At 47.2% G+C, this 21,758-nt stretch overlaps 1 protein-coding gene across 2 annotated transcripts; it reads right to left on the bottom strand.

Moving 5' to 3' along the window:
* Window positions 1-275: 275 nt before the first annotated feature.
* On the bottom strand, window positions 276-21,099 carry PRADC1 (protease associated domain containing 1). Of its 2 annotated transcripts, none has more exons than XM_088458874.1 (5): window positions 21,032-21,099; window positions 18,923-19,023; window positions 17,787-17,896; window positions 14,376-14,543; window positions 276-1,012 (listed from the first exon to the last, which is right to left on the bottom strand). In XM_088458874.1, exons 1-5 carry the CDS (start codon window positions 21,090-21,092, stop codon window positions 892-894), a joined length of 561 nt encoding a protein of 186 aa, XP_088315000.1. In that variant the 5' UTR covers window positions 21,093-21,099; the 3' UTR covers window positions 276-891. The 2 variants fall into 2 exon arrangements, with proteins under 2 accessions (XP_088315000.1, XP_088314999.1); XM_088458873.1 differs by lacking the exon at window positions 21,032-21,099 and adding an exon at window positions 20,351-20,498.
* Window positions 21,100-21,758: the final 659 nt, after the last annotated feature.

The following is a 21,758-nucleotide window of genomic DNA, read 5'->3' as shown; positions in this document are numbered from 1 at the left end:
CCCTGCTGTAGGAGTTATATAAATACACGAAGAAGTGGGAGAGCGTTACCCATTGTTGATTGACCATTATATTGCAGGGATCAGTAATCCCTATGCCAAGCACTGTAGCATCACCAAAGCACATGTATGTACTGAGCTTCCTCGTAGGGTGCAGGATCTGCAAGTTACACGCAGAACGACAGTGAGGAACATGGAGAAAGCGGCCTCTGTAATGAGACGTTATACATCAGCCCTGACCTATAGTAATACCGAGGATCAGGAGGGCAGAGAAGAAATAACTACGCCCCATAAACTACTGTAAACCGTTTATTTACCCTTAGAAATTCACATTTTATAGGTTATCCGACATCAGAGCAGGTTTTATGTAATACTTACAGACTATAAAAACTACAGGACTTTGATGTCTGAGCGACGCACTTGTTGTACTTTTGGGAACCATGTTTTAGCCCTTTAACACTGAGGACAAAGGTCCCCAATCACCCTGCTGGCTGTGGCAAATTCGGAACAATGAATCATCTACCATAGTGGCAGAGACTCTGTGACTCCACCTGGGCAGTATACATATACCAGACCTGGGCACAGGGAGGTAACATCTATAAAACACCATGGCACAACCTGTGGCCTTACAGCCACTACAAGTTCCAGCATGCCCTCCCAGGCAACTTCTGATCCAGAAGTTTAGAAATATCATGGTCGGGGGGGGAGACAAGTCTTACAAAAGGGAATTCTGCACTTCTCAGATCATACGTATTGCACAACACGGCTAAATCCTGGTTTGCCGGAGGAAGACAAGAAAATAGAGATACAAAAATCAGCTTCACAAAAGCGAGAACCGTCCATGTGTATAAATACGCCGTCTGCCATCGGCAAACCATTCCTCTCTCAGTGCGTCTACCAGAACGTCCAGGGGGGCTGCCTGAGCTCAAAGGTGGGGATGCTGCTGACGTTTACTGGGATGGAGATGATGGCCCAGGGTAGACCGTGCTGTTCCAGGGAACGCTGGATCATGTACCTGGGGCAAAAAGACATAGAAAATAAATTAATACGATAAAAAACAATAATCTGCGCTATGTAAGAAAAGGGGAGGGGGGAAGGGAGGTAATGTGAGCAGCTTGATAAAATTGGTAAATGGTTCAAATATATATAACAAGCGCTAAATAGATAAAAGTAAGAGAAACAAATGCAAAAATAAAATAAAATAATGTTTACAGCCCCTTTGGGGTAGTGTGTTTGGAGCAGGTTGAAAGGAATGGGGACGCTGTTTCAGTGTCCACACAAAAAGTTCCAGATCTTGGCTTGGTGAGTAATGATCTAACTCTTTCCCTACCTCTAAGTCTGCTGTCCTCGCAGACCGGGGATCTCTGCCAGCCAGATAGTGTGTTGCCGTGGCGCCACTTGATGACATCAGACGCCCGGACCTCGTGTGGTAACGGATGGTTCTCCCAGAAGACTTTCTTCCGCTTTGCTCCTCACTGTCCCAACGCGTTTCACGCCACTGTCGGCGCTTTGTCAAGGATGGTTGGGGCATTCCCCAGAGTGCTCCTTAAATAGGGTAACTTTATTAGTCAATTAAGGTAAAACCCGGATATTCAAAACCGGAAGTGCCGTCCAAAAGAGCGGCAACCACATGTTAGTGGGAATAATGCATTTTTTCTCTTACTATTGTGAAAAAATAATAATAAAGGAAGAAGGGAAACAAGTAAAAGTTATGTGCCTGGAGGGAAAATATTTATAGGAAAGCTTTCAGTTCTATATCAATATTAAGGCCATAAGGCTCCAAAGTTTCAAGATTATATATCCATTTTGTTTCGTTTTGTAGAAGTTTTTTCACAAGGTCTTCACCTCTCCAATGTGTAGTGATTTTTTGTATACCCATAAATTTTAAGCCTTTTGGGTTGCAATTATGGTATTTGAGGAAATGTGCTGATAAATTATGGGTGGTCAAACCTCGTCTTATGTTATATAAATGTTCAGAAATTCTTACTTTGAGTCTTCTTTTCGTCTGGCCTACGTATTGAAGGCCACAGGGACATTCAATTAGATATATAGCGCCTTCTGTTTCGCAAGAGATGTGATCTCTTATTTTGAAATCTTTTTTATTTTTGTTTGAAATAAAGTTTAGCACTGCTTTTGTTGTTGTTGTTTGATTCTTGCACCCTTTGCAATTAAGGCAATGAAAAAAACCTTTCATCTGATGTTCTTCCATCTTCTCTATCGGTAAAAAGCTATTTGTTAATTCATTTTTCAGATTCTTTGCCTTCTTATAAATGACTCTGGGTTTAGTTGGGAGTATCTTTTTCACCTCCTCATCCAACATTAGTATGTACCAATGTTTAGCTAGTATATTTTCGATTTTCTTATAGTTTCCATTCTACTGTGTAATAAAAATTGGTTGTCCCTCTATTCTTGATTCTCGTTGAAGTTTGTATTTAATCAGATCTTCTCTTTTCAACTGTGATGCTTTTTCTAATTGCTTTTGTAAAAATTGCTCATTATATCCTTTTTGTAGGAATTTTTGTTTCATTAGATCACTTTGTTCTTTAAAAGTTGAGTTTTCTGAGCAGTTTCTCCTAATTCTGCGGAGGACAGTTCCACAGAATTAGGAGAACTGCTCAGAAAACTCAACTTTTAAAGAACAAAATGATCTAATGAAACAAAAATTCCTACAAAAAGGATATAATGAGCAATTTTTACAAAAGCAATTAGAAAAAGCATCACAGTTGAAAAGAGAAGATCTGATTAAATACAAACTTCAACGAGAATCAAGAATAGAGGGACAACCAATTTTTATTACACAGTAGAATGGAAACTATAAGAAAATCGAAAATATACTAGCTAAACATTGGCACATACTAATGTTGGATGAGGAGGTGAAAAAGATACTCCCAACTAAACCCAGAGTCATTTATAAGAAGGCAAAGAATCTGAAAAATGAATTAACAAATAGCTTTTTACCGATAGAGAAGATGGAAAAACATCAGATGAAAGGTTTTTTTCATTGCCTTAATTGCAAAGGGTGCAAGAATCAAACAACAACAACAACAAAAGCAGTGCTAAACTTTATTTCAAACAAAAATAAAAAAGATTTCAAAATAAGAGATCACATCTCTTGCGAAACAGAAGGCGCTATATATCTAATTGAATGTCCCTGTGGCCTTCAATATGTAGGCCAGACGAAAAGAAGACTCAAAGTAAGAATTTCTGAACATTTATATAACATAAGACGAGGTTTGACCACCCATAATTTATCAGCACATTTCCTCAAATACCATAATTGCAACCCACAAGGCTTAAAATGTATGGGTATACAAAAAATCACTACACATTGGAGAGGTGAAGACCTTGTGAAAAAACTTCTACAAAACGAAACAAAATGGATATATAATCTTGAAACTTTGGAGCCTTATGGCCTTAATATTGATATAGAACTGAAAGCTTTCCTATAAATATTTTCCCTCCAGGCACATAACTTTTACTTGTTTCCCTTCTTCCTTTATTATTATTTTTTCACAATAGTAAGAGTAAAAATGCATTATTCCCACTAACATGTGGTTGCCGCTCTTTTGGACGGCACTTCCGGTTTTGAATATCCGGGTTTTACCTTAATTGACTAATAAAGTTACCCTATTTAAGGAGCACTCTGGGGAATGCCCCAACCATCCTTGACAAAGCGCCGACAGTGGCGTGAAACGCGTTGGGACAGTGAGGAGCAAAGCGGAAGAAAGTCTTCTGGGAGAACCATCCGTTTACCGCACGAGGCCCGGGCGTCTGATGTCATCAAGTGGCGCCACGGCAACACACTATCTGGCTGGCAGAGATCCCCGATCTGCGAGGACAGCAGACTTAGAGGTAGGGAAAGCGTTACATCATTACTCTCCAAGCCAAGATCTGGAACTTTTTGTGTGGACACGGAAATAGCGTCCCCATTCCTTTCAACCTGCTCCAAACACACTACCCCAAAGGGGCTGTAAACATTATTTTATTTTATTTTTGCATTTGTTTCTCTTACTTTTATCTATTTAGCGCTTGTTATATATATTTTAACCATAGAAAATAAATTCTTAGCACAGATTCAGCCATCGGGCCTAATTCAGTACGGATCGCTATTGCGTAATCGCACGCAGGTCTGCTGCCAAAATATGCTAATGTTTGCAACCGCTCAGCCAGCATAGAGACGCCGACTACCGCTATATCACATCTGTAATACCTCACAGTCCTGTGTATACATCTATAACATCAGCCACAGCACAGCCAGCATAGAGACACCCACTACTGCTATCTCACATCTGTAATACCTCAGTCCTGTGTATACATCTGTAACATCAGCCACAGCTCAGCCAGCATGGAGACAACCACTACTGCTAGCTCACATCTGTAATACCTCACAGTCCTGTGTATACATCTGTAACATCAGCCGCAGCACAGCCAGCATAGAGACGCCCACTACTGCTATCTCACATCTGTAATACCTCACAGTCCTGTGTATACATCTGTAACATCAGCCACAGCACAGCCAGCATAGACACCCACTACTGCTATCTCACATCTGTAATACCTCACAGTCCTGTGTATACATCTGTAACATCAGCCACAGCACAGCCAGCATAGACACCCACTACTGCTATCTCACATCTGTAATACCTCACAGTCCTGTGTATACATCTGTAACATCAGTCACAGCACAGCCAGCATAGAGACACCCACTACTGCTATCTCACATCTGTAATACCTCAGTCCTGTGTATACATCTGTAACATCAGCCACAGCTCAGCCAGCATGGAGACAACCACTACTGCTATCTCACATCTGTAATACCTCACAGTCCTGTGTATACATCTGTAACATCAGCCACAGCTCAGCCAGCATAGAGACGCCCACTACTGCTATCTCACATCTGTAATACCTCACAGTCCTGTGTATACATCTGTAACATCAGCCACAGCACAGCCAGCATAGACACCCACTACTGCTATCTCACATCTGTAATACCTCACAGTCCTGTGTATACATCTGTAACATCAGCCACAGCTCAGCCAGCATAGAGACACCCACTACTGCTATCTCACGTTTGTAATACCTCACAGTCCTGTGTATACATCTGTAACATCAGCCACAGCACAGCCAGTATAGAGACACCCACTACTGCTATCTCACATCTGTAACACCTCACAGTCCTGTGTATACATCTGTAACATCAGCCACAGCTCAGCCAGCATAGACACCCAATACTGCTATCTCACATCTGTAATACCTCACAGTCCTGTGTATACATCTGTAACATCAGTCACAGCACAGCCAGCATAGAGACACCCACTACTGCTATCTCACATCTGTAATACCTCAGTCCTGTGTATACATCTGTAACATCAGCCACAGCTCAGCCAGCATGGAGACAACCACTACTATCTCACATCTGTAATACCTCACAGTCCTGTGTATACATCTGTAACATCAGCCGCAGCACAGCCAGCATAGAGACGCCCACTACTGCTATCTCACATCTGTAATACCTCACAGTCCTGTGTATACATCTGTAACATCAGCCACAGCACAGCCAGCATAGACACCCACTACTGCTATCTCACATCTGTAATACCTCACAGTCCTGTGTATACATCTGTAACATCAGCCACAGCTCAGCCAGCATAGAGACGCCCACTACTGCTATCTCACATCTGTAATACCTCACAGTCCTGTGTATACATCTGTAACATCAGCCACAGCACAGCCAGCATAGAGACACCCACTACTGCTATCTCGCATCTGTAATACCTCACAGTCCTGTGTATACATCTGTAACATCAGCCACAGCTCAGCCAGCATAGAGACGCCCACTACTGCTATCTCACATCTGTAATATCTCACAGTCCTCTGTATACATCAGTAACATCAGCCACAGCTCAGCCAGCATAGAGACACCCACTACTATCTCACATCTGTAATACCTCAGTCCTGTGTATACATCTGTAACATCTGCCACAGCTCAGCCAGCATAGAGACACCCACTACTGCTATCTCACATCTGTAATACCTCACAGTCCTGTGTATACATCTGTAACATCAGCCATAGCACAGCCAGCATAGAGACACCCACTACTGCTATCTCACATCTGTAATACCTCACAGTCCTGTGTATACATCTGTAACATCAGCCACAGCACAGCCAGTATAGAGACACCCACTACTGCTTTCTCACATCTGTAATACCTCAGTCCTGTGTATACAACTGTAACATCAGCCACAGCACAGCCAGCATAGAGACACCCACTACTGCTATCTCACATCTGTAATACCTCAATCCTGTGTATACATCTGTAACATCAGCCACAGCTTGGCCAGCATAGAGACACTCACTACTGCTATCTCACATCTGTTATACCACACAGTCCTGTGTATACATCTGTAACATCAGCCGCAGCACAGCCAGCATAGAGACACCCACTACTGCTATCTCACATCTGTAATACCTCACAGTCCTGTGTATACATCTGTAACATCAACCACAGCACAGCCAGCATAGAGACACCCACTACTGCTATCTCACATCTGTAATACCTCAGTCCTGTGTATACATCTGTAACAGCCACAGGTCAGCCAGCATAGAGACACCCACTACTGCTATCTCACATCTGTAATACCTCACAGTCCTGTGTATACATCTGTAACATCAGCAGCAGCACAGCCAGCATAGAGACACCCACTACTGCTATCTCACATCTGTAATACCTCACAGTCCTGTGTATACATCTGTAACATCAGCCACAGCTCAGCCAGCATAGAGACACCCACTACTGCTATCTCACATCTGTAATACCTCACAGTCCTCTGTATACATCTGTAACATCAGCCACAGCTCAGCCAGCATAGAGACACCCACTACTGCTATCTCACATCTGTAATACCTCACAGTCCTGTGTATACATCTGTAACATCAGCCACAGCACAGCCAGCATAGAGACACACACTACTGCTATCTCACATCTGTAATACCTCACAGTCCTGTGTATACATCTGTAACATCAGCCACAGCACAGCCAGCATAGAGACACCCACTACTGCTATCTCACATCTGTAATACCTCACAGTCCTGTGTATACATCTGTAACATCAGCCACAGCACAGCCAGCATAGAGACACCCACTGCTGCTATCTCACATCTGTAATACCTCACAGTCCTGTGTATACATCTGTAACATCAGCCACAGCACAGCCAGCATAGACACCCACTACTGCTATCTCACATCTGTAATACCTCAGTCCTGTGTATACATCAGTAACATCAGCCACAGGTCAGCCAGCATAGAGACACCCACTACTGCTATCTCACGTCTGTAATACCTCACAGTCCTGTGTATACATCAGTAACATCAGCCACAGGTCAGCCAGCATAGAGACACCCACTACTGCTATCTCACATCTGTAATACCTCACAGTCCTGTGTATACATCTGTAACATCAGCCACAGCACAGCCAGCATAGAGGCGCCCACTACTGCTATCTCACATCTGTAATACCTCAGTCCTGTGTATACATCTGTAACATCAGCCACAGCACAGCCAGCATAGAGACGCCCACTACTGCTATCTCACATCTGTAATACCTCACAGTCCTGTGTATACATCTGTAACATCAGCCACAGCACAGCCAGCATAGAGACGCCCACTACTGCTATCTCACATCTGTAATACCTCACAGTCCTGTGTATACATCAGTAACATCAGCCACAGGTCAGCCAGCATAGAGACGCCCACTACTGCTATCTCACATCTGTAATACCTCACAGTCCTGTGTATACATCTGTAACATCAGCCACAGCACAGCCAGCATAGAGGCGCCACTACTGCTTTCTCACATCTGTAATACCTCACAGTCCTGTGTATACATCTGTAACATCAGCCACAGCACAGCCAGCATAGAGACGCCCACTACTGCTATCTCACATCTGTAATACCTCACAGTCCTGTGTATACACCGGTAACATCAGCCACAGCACAGCCAGCATAGAGACACCCACTACTGCTATCTCACATCTGTAATACCTCACAGTCCTGTGTATACATCTGTAACATCAGCCACAGCACAGCCAGCATAGAGGCGCCCACTACTGCTATCTCACATCTGTAATACCTCACAGTCCTGTGTATACATCTGTAACATCAGCCACAGGTCAGCCAGCATAGAGACGCCCACTACTGCTATCTCACATCTGTAATACCTCACAGTCCTGTGTATACACCGGTAACATCAGCCACAGCACAGCCAGCATAGAGACACCCACTACTGCTATCTCACATCTGTAATACCTCACAGTCCTGTGTATACATCTGTAACATCAGCCACAGCACAGCCAGCATAGAGGCGCCCACTACTGCTATCTCACATCTGTAATACCTCACAGTCCTGTGTATACATCTGTAACATCAGCCACAGCACAGCCAGCATAGAGACGCCCACTACTGCTATCTCACATCTGTAATACCTCAGTCCTGTGTATACATCTGTAACATCAGCCACAGCACAGCCAGCATAGAGACACCCACTACTGCTATCTCACATCTGTAATACCTCACAGTCCTGTGTATACATCTGTAACATCAGCCACAGCACAGCCAGCATAGACACCCACTACTGCTATCTCACATCTGTAATACCTCACAGTCCTGTGTATACATCAGTAACATCAGCCACAGCACAGCCAGCATAGAGACACCCACTACTGCTATCTCACATCTGTAATACCTCACAGTCCTGTGTATACATCTGTAACATCAGCCACAGCACAGCCAGCATAGAGGCGCCCACTACTGCTCTCACATCTGTAATACCTCACAGTCCTGTGTATACATCTGTAACATCAGCCACAGCACAGCCAGCATAGAGACGCCCACTACTGCTATCTCACATCTGTAATACCTCACAGTCCTGTGTATACATCTGTAACATCGGCCACAGCACAGCCAGCATAGAGGCACCCACTACTGCTATCTCACATCTGTAATACCTCACAGTCCTGTGTATACACCGGTAACATCGGCCACAGCTCAGCCAGCATAGAGACACCCACTACTGCTATCTCACATCTGTAATACCTCACAGTCCTGTGTATACACCGGTAACATCGGCCACAGCTCAGCCAGCATAGAGACACCCACTACTGCTATCTCACATCTGTAATACCTCACAGTCCTCTGTATACACCGGTAACATCGGCCACAGCTCAGCCAGCATAGAGACACCCACTACTGCTATCTCACATCTGTAATACCTCACAGTCCTGTGTATACATCTGTAACATCAGCCATAGCACAGCCAGCATAGAGACACCCACTACTGCTATCTCACATCTGTAATACCTCACAGTCCAGTGTATACATCTGTAACATCAGCCACAGCTCAGCCAGCATAGAGACACACACTACTGCTATCTCACATCTGTAATACCTCACAGTCCTGTGTATACATCTGTAACATCAGCCACAGCACAGCCAGCATAGAGACACCCACTACTGCTTTCTCACATCTGTAATACCTCAGTCCTGTGTATACATCTGTAACATCAGCCACAGCACAGCCAGCATAGAGACACCCACTACTGCTATCTCACATCTGTAATACCTCAATCCTGTGTATACATCTGTAACATCAGCCACAGCTCGGCCAGCATAGAGACACTCACTACTGCTATCTCACATCTGTTATACCACACAGTCCTGTGTATACATCTGTAACATCAGCCGCAGCACAGCCAGCATAGAGACACCCACTACCGCTATCTCACATCTGTAATACCTCACAGTCCTGTGTATACATCTGTAACATCAGCCAAAGCTCAGCCAGCATAGAGACGCCCACTACTGCTATCTCACATCTGTAATACCTCAGTCCTGTGTATCTATCAGTAACATCAGCCACAGCACAGCCAGCATAGAGACGCCCACTACTGCTATCTCACATCTGTAATATCTCACAGTCCTCTGTATACATCTGTAACATCAGCCACAGCTCAGCCAGCATAGAGACACCCAATACTGCTATCTCACATCTGTAATATCTCAGTCCTCTGTATACATCTGTAACATCAGCCACAGCTCAGCCAGCATAGAGACACCCACTACTGCTATCTCACATCTGTAATACCTCACAGTCCTGTGTATACATCTGTAACATCAACCACAGCACAGCCAGCATAGAGACACCCACTACTGCTATCTCACATCTGTAATACCTCAGTCCTGTGTATACATCTGTAACAGCCACAGGTCAGCCAGCATAGAGACACCCACTACTGCTATCTCACGTCTGTAATACCTCACAGTCCTGTGTATACATCAGTAACATCAGCCACAGGTCAGCCAGCATAGAGACACCCACTACTGCTATCTCACATCTGTAATACCTCACAGTCCTGTGTATACATCTGTAACATCAGCAGCAGCACAGCCAGCATAGAGACACCCACTACTGCTATCTCACATCTGTAATACCTCACAGTCCTGTGTATACATCTGTAACATCAGCCACAGCTCAGCCAGCATAGAGACACCCACTACTGCTATCTCACATCTGTAATACCTCACAGTCCTGTGTATACATCTGTAACATCAGCCACAGCTCAGCCAGCATAGAGACACACACTACTGCTATCTCACATCTGTAATACCTCACAGTCCTGTGTATATATCTGTAACATCAGCCACAGCACAGCCAGCATAGAGACACACACTACTGCTATCTCACATCTGTAATACCTCACAGTCCTGTGTATACATCTGTAACATCAGCCACAGCACAGCCAGCATAGAGACACCCACTACTGCTATCTCACATCTGTAATACCTCACAGTCCTGTGTATACATCTGTAACATCAGCCACAGCACAGCCAGCATAGAGACACCCACTGCTGCTATCTCACATCTGTAATACCTCACAGTCCTGTGTATACATCTGTAACATCAGCCACAGCACAGCCAGCATAGACACCCACTACTGCTATCTCACATCTGTAATACCTCAGTCCTGTGTATACATCAGTAACATCAGCCACAGGTCAGCCAGCATAGAGACACCCACTACTGCTATCTCACGTCTGTAATACCTCACAGTCCTGTGTATACATCAGTAACATCAGCCACAGGTCAGCCAGCATAGAGACACCCACTACTGCTATCTCACATCTGTAATACCTCACAGTCCTGTGTATACATCTGTAACATCAGCCACAGCACAGCCAGCATAGAGGCGCCCACTACTGCTATCTCACATCTGTAATACCTCAGTCCTGTGTATACATCTGTAACATCAGCCACAGCACAGCCAGCATAGAGACGCCCACTACTGCTATCTCACATCTGTAATACCTCACAGTCCTGTGTATACATCTGTAACATCAGCCACAGCACAGCCAGCATAGAGACGCCCACTACTGCTATCTCACATCTGTAATACCTCACAGTCCTGTGTATACATCAGTAACATCAGCCACAGGTCAGCCAGCATAGAGACGCCCACTACTGCTATCTCACATCTGTAATACCTCACAGTCCTGTGTATACATCTGTAACATCAGCCACAGCACAGCCAGCATAGAGGCGCCACTACTGCTTTCTCACATCTGTAATACCTCACAGTCCTGTGTATACATCTGTAACATCAGCCACAGCACAGCCAGCATAGAGACGCCCACTACTGCTATCTCACATCTGTAATACCTCACAGTCCTGTGTATACACCGGTAACATCAGCCACAGCACAGCCAGCATAGAGACACCCACTACTGCTATCTCACATCTGTAATACCTCACAGTCCTGTGTATACATCTGTAACATCAGCCACAGCACAGCCAGCATAGAGGCGCCCACTACTGCTATCTCACATCTGTAATACCTCACAGTCCTGTGTATACATCTGTAACATCAGCCACAGGTCAGCCAGCATAGAGACGCCCACTACTGCTATCTCACATCTGTAATACCTCACAGTCCTGTGTATACACCGGTAACATCAGCCACAGCACAGCCAGCATAGAGACACCCACTACTGCTATCTCACATCTGTAATACCTCACAGTCCTGTGTATACATCTGTAACATCAGCCACAGCACAGCCAGCATAGAGGCGCCCACTACTGCTATCTCACATCTGTAATACCTCACAGTCCTGTGTATACATCTGTAACATCAGCCACAGCACAGCCAGCATAGAGACGCCCACTACTGCTATCTCACATCTGTAATACCTCAGTCCTGTGTATACATCTGTAACATCAGCCACAGCACAGCCAGCATAGAGACACCCACTACTGCTATCTCACATCTGTAATACCTCACAGTCCTGTGTATACATCTGTAACATCAGCCACAGCACAGCCAGCATAGACACCCACTACTGCTATCTCACATCTGTAATACCTCACAGTCCTGTGTATACATCAGTAACATCAGCCACAGCACAGCCAGCATAGAGACACCCACTACTGCTATCTCACATCTGTAATACCTCACAGTCCTGTGTATACATCTGTAACATCAGCCACAGCACAGCCAGCATAGAGGCGCCCACTACTGCTCTCACATCTGTAATACCTCACAGTCCTGTGTATACATCTGTAACATCAGCCACAGCACAGCCAGCATAGAGACGCCCACTACTGCTATCTCACATCTGTAATACCTCACAGTCCTGTGTATACATCTGTAACATCGGCCACAGCACAGCCAGCATAGAGGCACCCACTACTGCTATCTCACATCTGTAATACCTCACAGTCCTGTGTATACACCGGTAACATCGGCCACAGCTCAGCCAGCATAGAGACACCCACTACTGCTATCTCACATCTGTAATACCTCACAGTCCTGTGTATACACCGGTAACATCGGCCACAGCTCAGCCAGCATAGAGACACCCACTACTGCTATCTCACATCTGTAATACCTCACAGTCCTGTGTATACACCGGTAACATCAGCCACAGCACAGCCAGCATAGAGACACCCACTACTGCTATCTCACATCTGTAATACCTCACAGTCCTCTGTATACATCAGTAACATCAGCCACAGCACAGCCAGCATAGAGGCGCCCACTACTGCTATCTCACATCTGTAATACCTCACAGTCCTGTGTATACATCTGTAACATCAGCCACAGCACAGCCAGCATAGAGACGCCCACTACTGCTATCTCACATCTGTAATACCTCACAGTCCTGTGTATACATCTGTAACATCAGCCACAGCACAGCCAGCATAGAGGCGCCCACTACTGCTATCTCACATCTGTAATACCTCACAGTCCTGTGTATACATCTGTAACATCAGCCACAGCACAGCCAGCATAGAGGCACCCACTACTGCTATCTCACATCTGTAATACCTCACAGTCCTGTGTATACACCGGTAACATCGGCCACAGCTCAGCCAGCATAGAGACACCCACTACTGCTATCTCACATCTGTAATACCTCACAGTCCTGTGTATACACCGGTAACATCGGACCGTCACGCACAATTACAGCAGCTCTGACCTGTCTTAGAAATTGCTAACCTCGCTGCACGCAGTAAGCTAATTTATGCATGCCCATGTAATGGCCTTTTAACGGACTAGCACGCCTGTATTTCTCCGACCACTCCCAAGCACTGACGCATGTACACACCATCTGCCGATCTGCGGAGGCGGTTGAAATTGTGATCCATGCTGAATGAGCCCCATTGTCAGGATCTGTAAACCCATTGGTTGCCAGTGGCTAAGAACATGGCGGAGACATCTCAGGACGATGCTCCAACACCAGGTCCGAGGCCAAAATGGAGACCAGCTATAGCGGATTAATCGTATGGAACATAACGCAATTGGGGTTTACCAAGCATTACAAGTAACGGGAGGGCTATATATTACTATGTACACTCTAATACAGCCGGTACGGGAATGGGCCCCTTCTCATCCATGGGACGGGTACTGATCAGGGCAAGGCTGGCACAGGCCGGACAATTGCACTGCTGTGCAGTGAGATTAGCACGGATCAGAGAACGCAGTTTCTTAGTAATAATGCATATATGCAGCATAGTAAAGCTATAATTCAACATGGTGCCTAATGCTAACCCCCCTCCTCGCTAAGGGCACCCCGTTTACCTTTCATCGGGATGCCGTCTGTCGGGATTTCGGCGTCGGTGTATACTCGCTTCGGAATTTAGCCGCCTATGTTTAGTCCCGGGTCGGGATTCCGCCGCCGCGATAACAACAGATGGGATCACGACCGTCAGTATTTTGACTACATCCCGAATTACAGAGGTGAGGATTTGTGACCCGTGCAGTCGCTCTATCAGACCCTATGTATAGTGTGTGCCTGGCCATACGGCATGGCCGACCTTGTACATACCCGTCTCTCCCGAGCAGGAAGAGGGCAGGGATTTCTGCTGTCCTCCCTGTGTTATCCTGAATCATCTCCACGTAGACGCTGTCATTGTCCGTAGCGCTGTCAGCAATAATCACTGCCCTGCCGCCATGTTCCTGAATCACCCGCGTCTTGGACAGGAATGAACAACCTCTGTTAACAAATAATGAAAAATTAAAAATGAACTGAAGGAGGGTTTGTGTGTGCGCAAAACCATCATGCAGGTCGGATCATACCGGTTTCATATTAAGGGAGGGAGACTTGCCAGGAAAGGCGTAGAGATATACCAGAGCCCAGCAGTTAATTCATATAAACAGACGATTTATCATTCCAGGGTGAGTGTAGAAGAGCACTGAGCAAATATTTTGGGGTTCTATGCAGTAAATCATTTTAACAAGAAGGGAGGATAAAAGGGTAAACTCAGAACTCAGAGAAGGCATTCCAAAGCCTCTCTGCTCACTACAGAATGTGCCATGAGTGCCATGGTAGTTACATAACAACTTTGGAAATCTGTAGAATTGCAAATCATTGACAGCAGCCTGACAAAAAATTTCCACGGTAGCATCGGTCTGTTGGCCGCTGTTAGCTCACTGTAACCGGTTCTTACGGTGGCTATGAAGGTTTCATATATAAAACCCGTGAGGCTGTCTGGTGTGGAGAAAACCATTTGTCAGGTTAAATAGGACATGGTCACGACTTCACAGGAAAGTGCTGGAGTTAAATACCGCATATGCAGAATCTAATTATAAAAGGGAGAAATGTTACAGTTTCCAAGGAGACAGGAAAATGTGTTAAACAAAAAGATGTCAGAATAATAGCGTAATGTGCCAATTGCTTCCTTGTTACCCACTAAACATTGGTCATCATGAGTCCATCACTATGACCTGAGAGTAATGAGTCACAAAGTATCAGCTCACTGCATGTACACTATGCGATCTGCCAATGCCGAGATCGGCCCCAGGCCCCAGTACCATCAATCCAGCCATAAATCCACCGCTCAATGAGCTGCAAAACCCTTACCCTTAGCCCTGCTATCTCATTCCCACCCAGCTTCTCCTGTACACTCACGGCGGCCATCTTTGCCCCCTCTCCTCGTCTGTGGAACCATCACAGTGGTGGAACATACATCCTACGGTCTCCCGTCGGACTCGGTACACACGGATTCATCCCTCCCGGACTCTTATTCTACCTTTATTCGAATTTCCCCTCATTTTTCTTCACCTCAGCATCGTCAGCAGTAACCGTCCACCTCCCAAATACTCAACAACCTTGCGTCTGGTTTTCACACTTCGGGCGGCTCCATCCAATTAGGTGCGATGAGCCGTTGCAATGGCGTTAAAACGCCGGCAACGGCCCATCGCACCCTTCGCAGCCAGACTCGCCATTGAATTCGCTTGCTGCCCTATGGAGCAGCGAGGAATTTCAGACAAATCTGGGCAGCCGCCAAGCACGGCCACTGTCGCGATGACTCACACACGCGAGTGCATCGCACCTAATTGGATCGAGCCATTACTCTCCGCTGAGTTCCCAAGACTTAAGGTGCCCACACGCTGGACGACTTTAGGCAGGATTTGCACGAAAACGAACCATGGGAACGATACTTCGTTTACAAAAAGCGCAAATCGTGCAGCTTCCAGGAATGATAACGATCCAATGCGCGGTCCAGCAGGTCGTTTGTCGTATCTTCAGATCTTACTGCAGGTAAGATCTGGCAATCTCCTTAACGATACGCTGGAAATCATTAAGGATGCACGATAGGTCGTTAGTCACATTGCACAGTCTCGCAAGAAATAGTCTGTCCAGGAGGGCCGGTGAGCTGCACGGGGAGTTCAAGGGAAATCGTTCTATATATCAGTCATCCCCCCTTCTCTCACCAATCTCTCTCTTCTTTGCTCCCTACTTTCTGCCCTCCATCTCCCTCTGTGCTCCTATATGATTGCCAGTCCTGCCCCAACACTACGCTCTGTAATGCCCTCGATGCTCCAGCCCCAGTCCCCACACTCCTAACCCCAGGCCTGGCATCCCCCACAGACTCACCACCTACAGCGTACTCATGCCCTGAGGATCATCTATTGCGGAAATCCCTCCCCAATGCGGATGTCATAACCTTTAGCTTCATGTTTTCGTCCCCCTACACCGCCCTCACTCTCGCCAGACAATAGTCCCTCTTCTGCGCAACTTAATTTTGTATACAAGACTTTCATACTGTCTGCATTAGTCTGTGGTTATGTTTCATCCCCTTGCGCGGCGCTATGGAACCTTTGTGGCGCCTTATAAATAACATATAACAATCTCTAACAGCCAGTCGTCAGTCCGATCACTTCTCTGACCTCCCTCATTGGTACAGAGCTTTGCCACTTACTTTACAGACAATCCCGACATTATCCACAATGAAATCCCCCCTCAGTGCATGAGATAGTCACACGCTCCTCCCCCGACACCCCTACATGCACTTTGCTCCCGAATTGTATCTCCTCCTCTGCTTCCACACACGTCCCCATCTCCCCCGTTCCCAATAAACCCTTTCCCCTCTCCCCTACTTCTGCCCCATCACTCTGCTCCCCTTTGCTTCCAAATTTTGTGAACTTCCGTTGCAGCAAATGCCCCATTTCCTCTCCTCCGACTCTCTTTAGTCAGGTTTCTGCCCTATTCATTCAACCAAAACTGCCCTCACCAAAATGACCAATGACCTACTCTGAGCCAAGTCCAAGGGCCACTTCTGCACCATCCATGGCTCTCCCCGATACCCTGCCCTCCGGGACTCTGCTCTCTCCTGGTTTGGCTCCTACCTCTCTTGGTTTAGCCCTCTTCCGCTGTGTGGCCCCGCTAAGGCTCGGTTCCTGGCCATCTCTTCTCTATCTACACCTCTTCTGTCAGCGAACTCGGACACTGCTTCAGCCATTTCTATCCCTCCATGCAGGTGACACCGAAATCTGCCTCCCCTCCTTCTCATTGTGTTCCTTATCCATGTGTCCATCTGCGTCTCCAGCAATGTCACTACCCCAGACCCACGTCACTCTCCCCTGTCCCACAGACAGACTTGTGTCATCCTTTACTCTGCACTTATAGCTTCACCCGCCAGGTCCTGTTTTTCTCGTTATCTGGTCGCCTTCACCTCTGCAACATCACCAAAATATGCTCCTTCTACGCAGAGGAGGAAATATCTCAGCCCGAGGTCCCCTCATTCCTCATGTCCTGATTCCTGTAACCTCCTGCTCACTGGCCTCCATCTGTCTGTCCCTCCTACAGTCCATCCTGAATGCTGGAGCCAGACTGGCGTGCCTCTCCCCTACTCTCTTTCCCGGGCTACCCACTGCTTCCAAGCTGCTCACCCTCGTATGCCAGCTGCTGTGAGATCTGTGCCACCTTATACACAGTGGTGTGATAAAGACTTACCCCCGCTCAACCAGTGCGATCTGCCCCTGGATAAATGCCCCATTGCTCAGCTCACTGCAGGCCTCCGGGGGATCAGCAGGGACCAGGTGGATCTGCTCATATCGCTGACTCTAGGAGGAAACACATTAATAAGATCCCCATTACAGGGTCTCTGGGATCACATCATTACATTCATCTACGTCTCACACCCAACCCGGCTTATTACCGCTCTAAGTCTATTCTCTTCATACGCTGCTGAGACTTCCAGAGATAGGATCCCACAAATATGGTAGGGGTGCCATAACACTGTATGGAGGTAACCGGTACACCCGCACGCTTACCAGCACCTCCCGCTTACTATCTCTCTGTGTAGTGTAAGGAGCAGGCACCTCTGTGATGTCACCCTATGGATACACTGTATGGAGGTGACCGGTACACCCGTACGCTTACCAGCACCTCCCGCTTACCATCTCTCTGTGTAGTGTAAGGAGCAGGCGTCTCTGTGATGTCACCCTATGGATACACTGTATGGAGGTGACCGGTACACCTGCACGCTTACCAGCACCTCCCGCTTACTATCTCTCTGTGTAGTGTAAGGAGCAGGCGCCTCGGTGATGTCACCCTATGGATACACTGTATGGAGGTGACCACTACACCTGCATGCTTACCAGCACCTCCCGCTTACTATCTCTCTGTGTAGTGTAAGGAGCAGGCGCCTCTGTGATGTCACCCTATGGATACACTGTATGGAGGTGACCACTACACCTGCACGCTTACCAGCACCTCCCGCTTACTATCTCTCTGTGTAGTGTAAGGAGCAGGCGCCTCTGTGATGTCACCCTATGGAAACACTGTATGGAGGTGACCACTACACCTGCACACTTACCAGCACCTCCCGCTTACTATCTCTCTGTGTAGTGTAAGGAGCAGGCGCCTCGGTGATGTCACCCTATGGATACACTGTATGGAGGTGACCGGTACACCTGCACGCTTACCAGCACCCCCCGCTTACTATCTCTCTGTGTAGTGTAAGGAGCAGGCGTCTCTGTGATGTCACCCTATGGATACACTGTATGGAGGTGACCGGTACACATAAAAATATCACTCATATACTGAATGGTGAATATACCTAACAGCAATGACAAACACATACTTACAAACACTCCTCCAAAGTCCTTGGCTGGGGTGGCAGTGTATATGTAGCGAATGTCCCCCGGGCTCAGCACTTGGAAATACAGGTATTCCTGGAAGCGGAGACCTGGAGAGATAGAGGACAGGAGATGTAAAGGGAGGAACCCTGGGTCACCGAGCCAATGTGTAATTAGCCAGGAATGACTGAATATTCATCATACCTTCCACTACTGACCAATAGCTACAACGTAATCATATGGAGAGGACAGGGGCTTGTCCTGTAAGGTTATATAAATATAACGCTCTCACATTCCCTTCCGTCTGTCATTGCTGCCCCATGTGGGTAACACACAAAGTGCGACAGACCATCGGCCTGTGTACAGACTTTACAGTCTCCTTAAGCCCCAATGAATGAAACTTCTGTACGAGCCTGAAGACCTGAACTTTGTGTGACATTTTTATTTATCAGACTCCCAAACTTCATCGTGAATCTTATTCTTTTAAAAGGTTTTTACTTATTGGTGGTGAATATGTTCTGTAGAGTTTGGGGGGGATGGAGCAGGACCTCTGATAGTGCACGCAGGCCTCTCCCAACTCTCTGCATGCTAATACCCAGTCTGTGTGCTATTGCCCCAACTATAAAGGGGCTGCAATGTATGCTGGCTCCATATATAAGTATCAGTAAGGACTTCTAATACAAAACGGGAATAGTGTGTTCCAGAAATCTTGCAGTGACCACAATTTAGACCAAACTCTGTGTATACAGTATGGCTTTTCCAAGCCACGGCCTTTGAGGACAAGTGAAAAGCGTGCTCCTTACCATCTCACTGATAAGAAGGTATCGGAGAAGCCAAGATTTTCCATGGAAAGTGCAACCAAAACTTTGGAAGAGACTCTTGTTCCAACATCCCATTATTTGTGCTGGAACACAGCGACATATCACAGGTTTTCTTGGTTGACTGCAATGTAGACAATGAAAGCTAGTGTCTGGCGAAGGCCTGACAGGACGCGGGCTCACGCCTGATATCTGACACTGTACCTGGAAGAGGGTGATGATACTAAACAAAGAGCCAGCGATACACAGAATCTGCCTTTGCAGCTACATATTGCATCATACATCTCTTTTTCTAAGATAAATGGTGCCGGTATATTATTGTAGTGATTATCTATGTGGCATTATATATAAATAATTTGTATAGTTCTAAGAGAATTAAAATTCAAACAATATTGCAGTTCATAAAGGCATCAATAACTGACCGTATGTTCATTATATATTCAAAATAAAATGCTGTTATACCTACCCCAGACCAGCAGGGGGTGTGACAGCAGCAGGTATCAACCCTCTGCCCCCCATGTCTCCCAACAGTGTTATACCTACCCCAGACCAGCAGGGGGTGTGACAGCAGCAGTATCAGCACTCTGCCCCCCATGTCTCCCAGCAGTGTTATACCTACCCCAGACCAGCAGGGGGTGTGACAGCAGCATTAGCAGGGTCAGCCCTCTGCCCCCCATGTCTCCCAGCAGTGTGCAGCTGTTATACCTACCCCAGACCAGCAGGGGGTGTGACAGCAGCATTAGCAGGGTCAGCCCTCTGCCCCCCATGTCTCCCAGCAGTGTTATACCTACCCCAGACCAGCAGGGGGTGTGACAGCAGCAGTATCAGCACTCTGCCCCCCATGTCTCCCAGCAGTGTTATACCTACCCCAGACCAGCAGGGGGTGTGACAGCAGCATTAGCAGGGTCAGCCCTCTGCCCCCCATGTCTCCCAGCAGTGTGCAGCTGTTATACCTACCCCAGACCAGCAGGGGGTGTGACAGCAGCATTAGCAGGGTCAGCCCTCTGCCCCCCATGTCTCCCAGCAGTGTTATACCTACCCCAGACCAGCAGGGGGTGTGACAGCAGCATTAGCAGGGTCAGCCCTCTGCCCCCCATGTCTCCCAGCAGTGTGCATGTTATACCTACCCCAGACCAGCAGGGGGTGTGACAGCAGTATCAGGGTCAGCCCTCTGCCCCCATGTCTCCCAGCAGTGTGCAGCTGTTATACCTACCCCAGACCAGCAGGGGGTGTGACAGCAGTATCAGGGTCAGCCCTCTGCCCCCCATGTCTCCCAGCAGTGTGCAGCTGTTATACCTACCCCAGACCAGCAGGGGGTGTGACAGCAGCAGCAGTATCAGGGTCAGCCCTCTGCCCCCCATGTCTCCCAGCAGTTGCAGCTGTTATACCTACCCCAGACCAGCAGGGGGTGTGACAGCAGCAGTATCAGGGTCATCACTCTGCCCCCCATGTCTCCCAGCAGTGTGCATGTTATACCTACCCCAGACCAGCAGGGGGTGTGACAGCAGCAGTATCAGGGTCAGCCCTCTGCTCCCCATGTCTCCCAGCAGTGTGCATGTTATACCTACCCCAGACCAGCAGGGGGTGTGACAGCAGTATCAGGGTCAGCCCTCTGCCCCCCATGTCTCCCAGCAGTTGCAGCTGTTATACCTACCCCAGACCAGCAGGGGGTGTGACAGCAGCAGCAGTATCAGGGTCAGCCCTCTGCCCCCCATGTCTCCCAGCAGTGTGTGACCATCAGGACCGTCCAGGCTCAGGAGTACTAACCACCACCAGCAGCTACCTCGGGAACCAGACCACGCCTTCCAGCTTCTTATTGGTGGAGCGGTCTGTGTGGGTGTGATTGGCCCGATTTCCGTCACTCATCCTCATCTACCGTACTAACCCTAATAGAAGCGCGAGCACCGCATTGTACATAACTACTGTGTAAAGGACGGAGAGCAGACACACCGGGCTCCCGGGGAGTATATTAGTGGCGGATAGTACGGGGCCGCTCACATGTCGGAACACTTTTGTAGGATGGAACA

This window comes from Taudactylus pleione, unplaced genomic scaffold (genome assembly GCF_031769625.1).
Source record: "Taudactylus pleione unplaced genomic scaffold, aTauple2 ptg000861l, whole genome shotgun sequence".
NCBI classification, from domain to species: Eukaryota; Metazoa; Chordata; class Amphibia; order Anura; family Myobatrachidae; genus Taudactylus; species Taudactylus pleione.
This window is presented reverse-complemented; position numbering and strand designations above follow the sequence as displayed.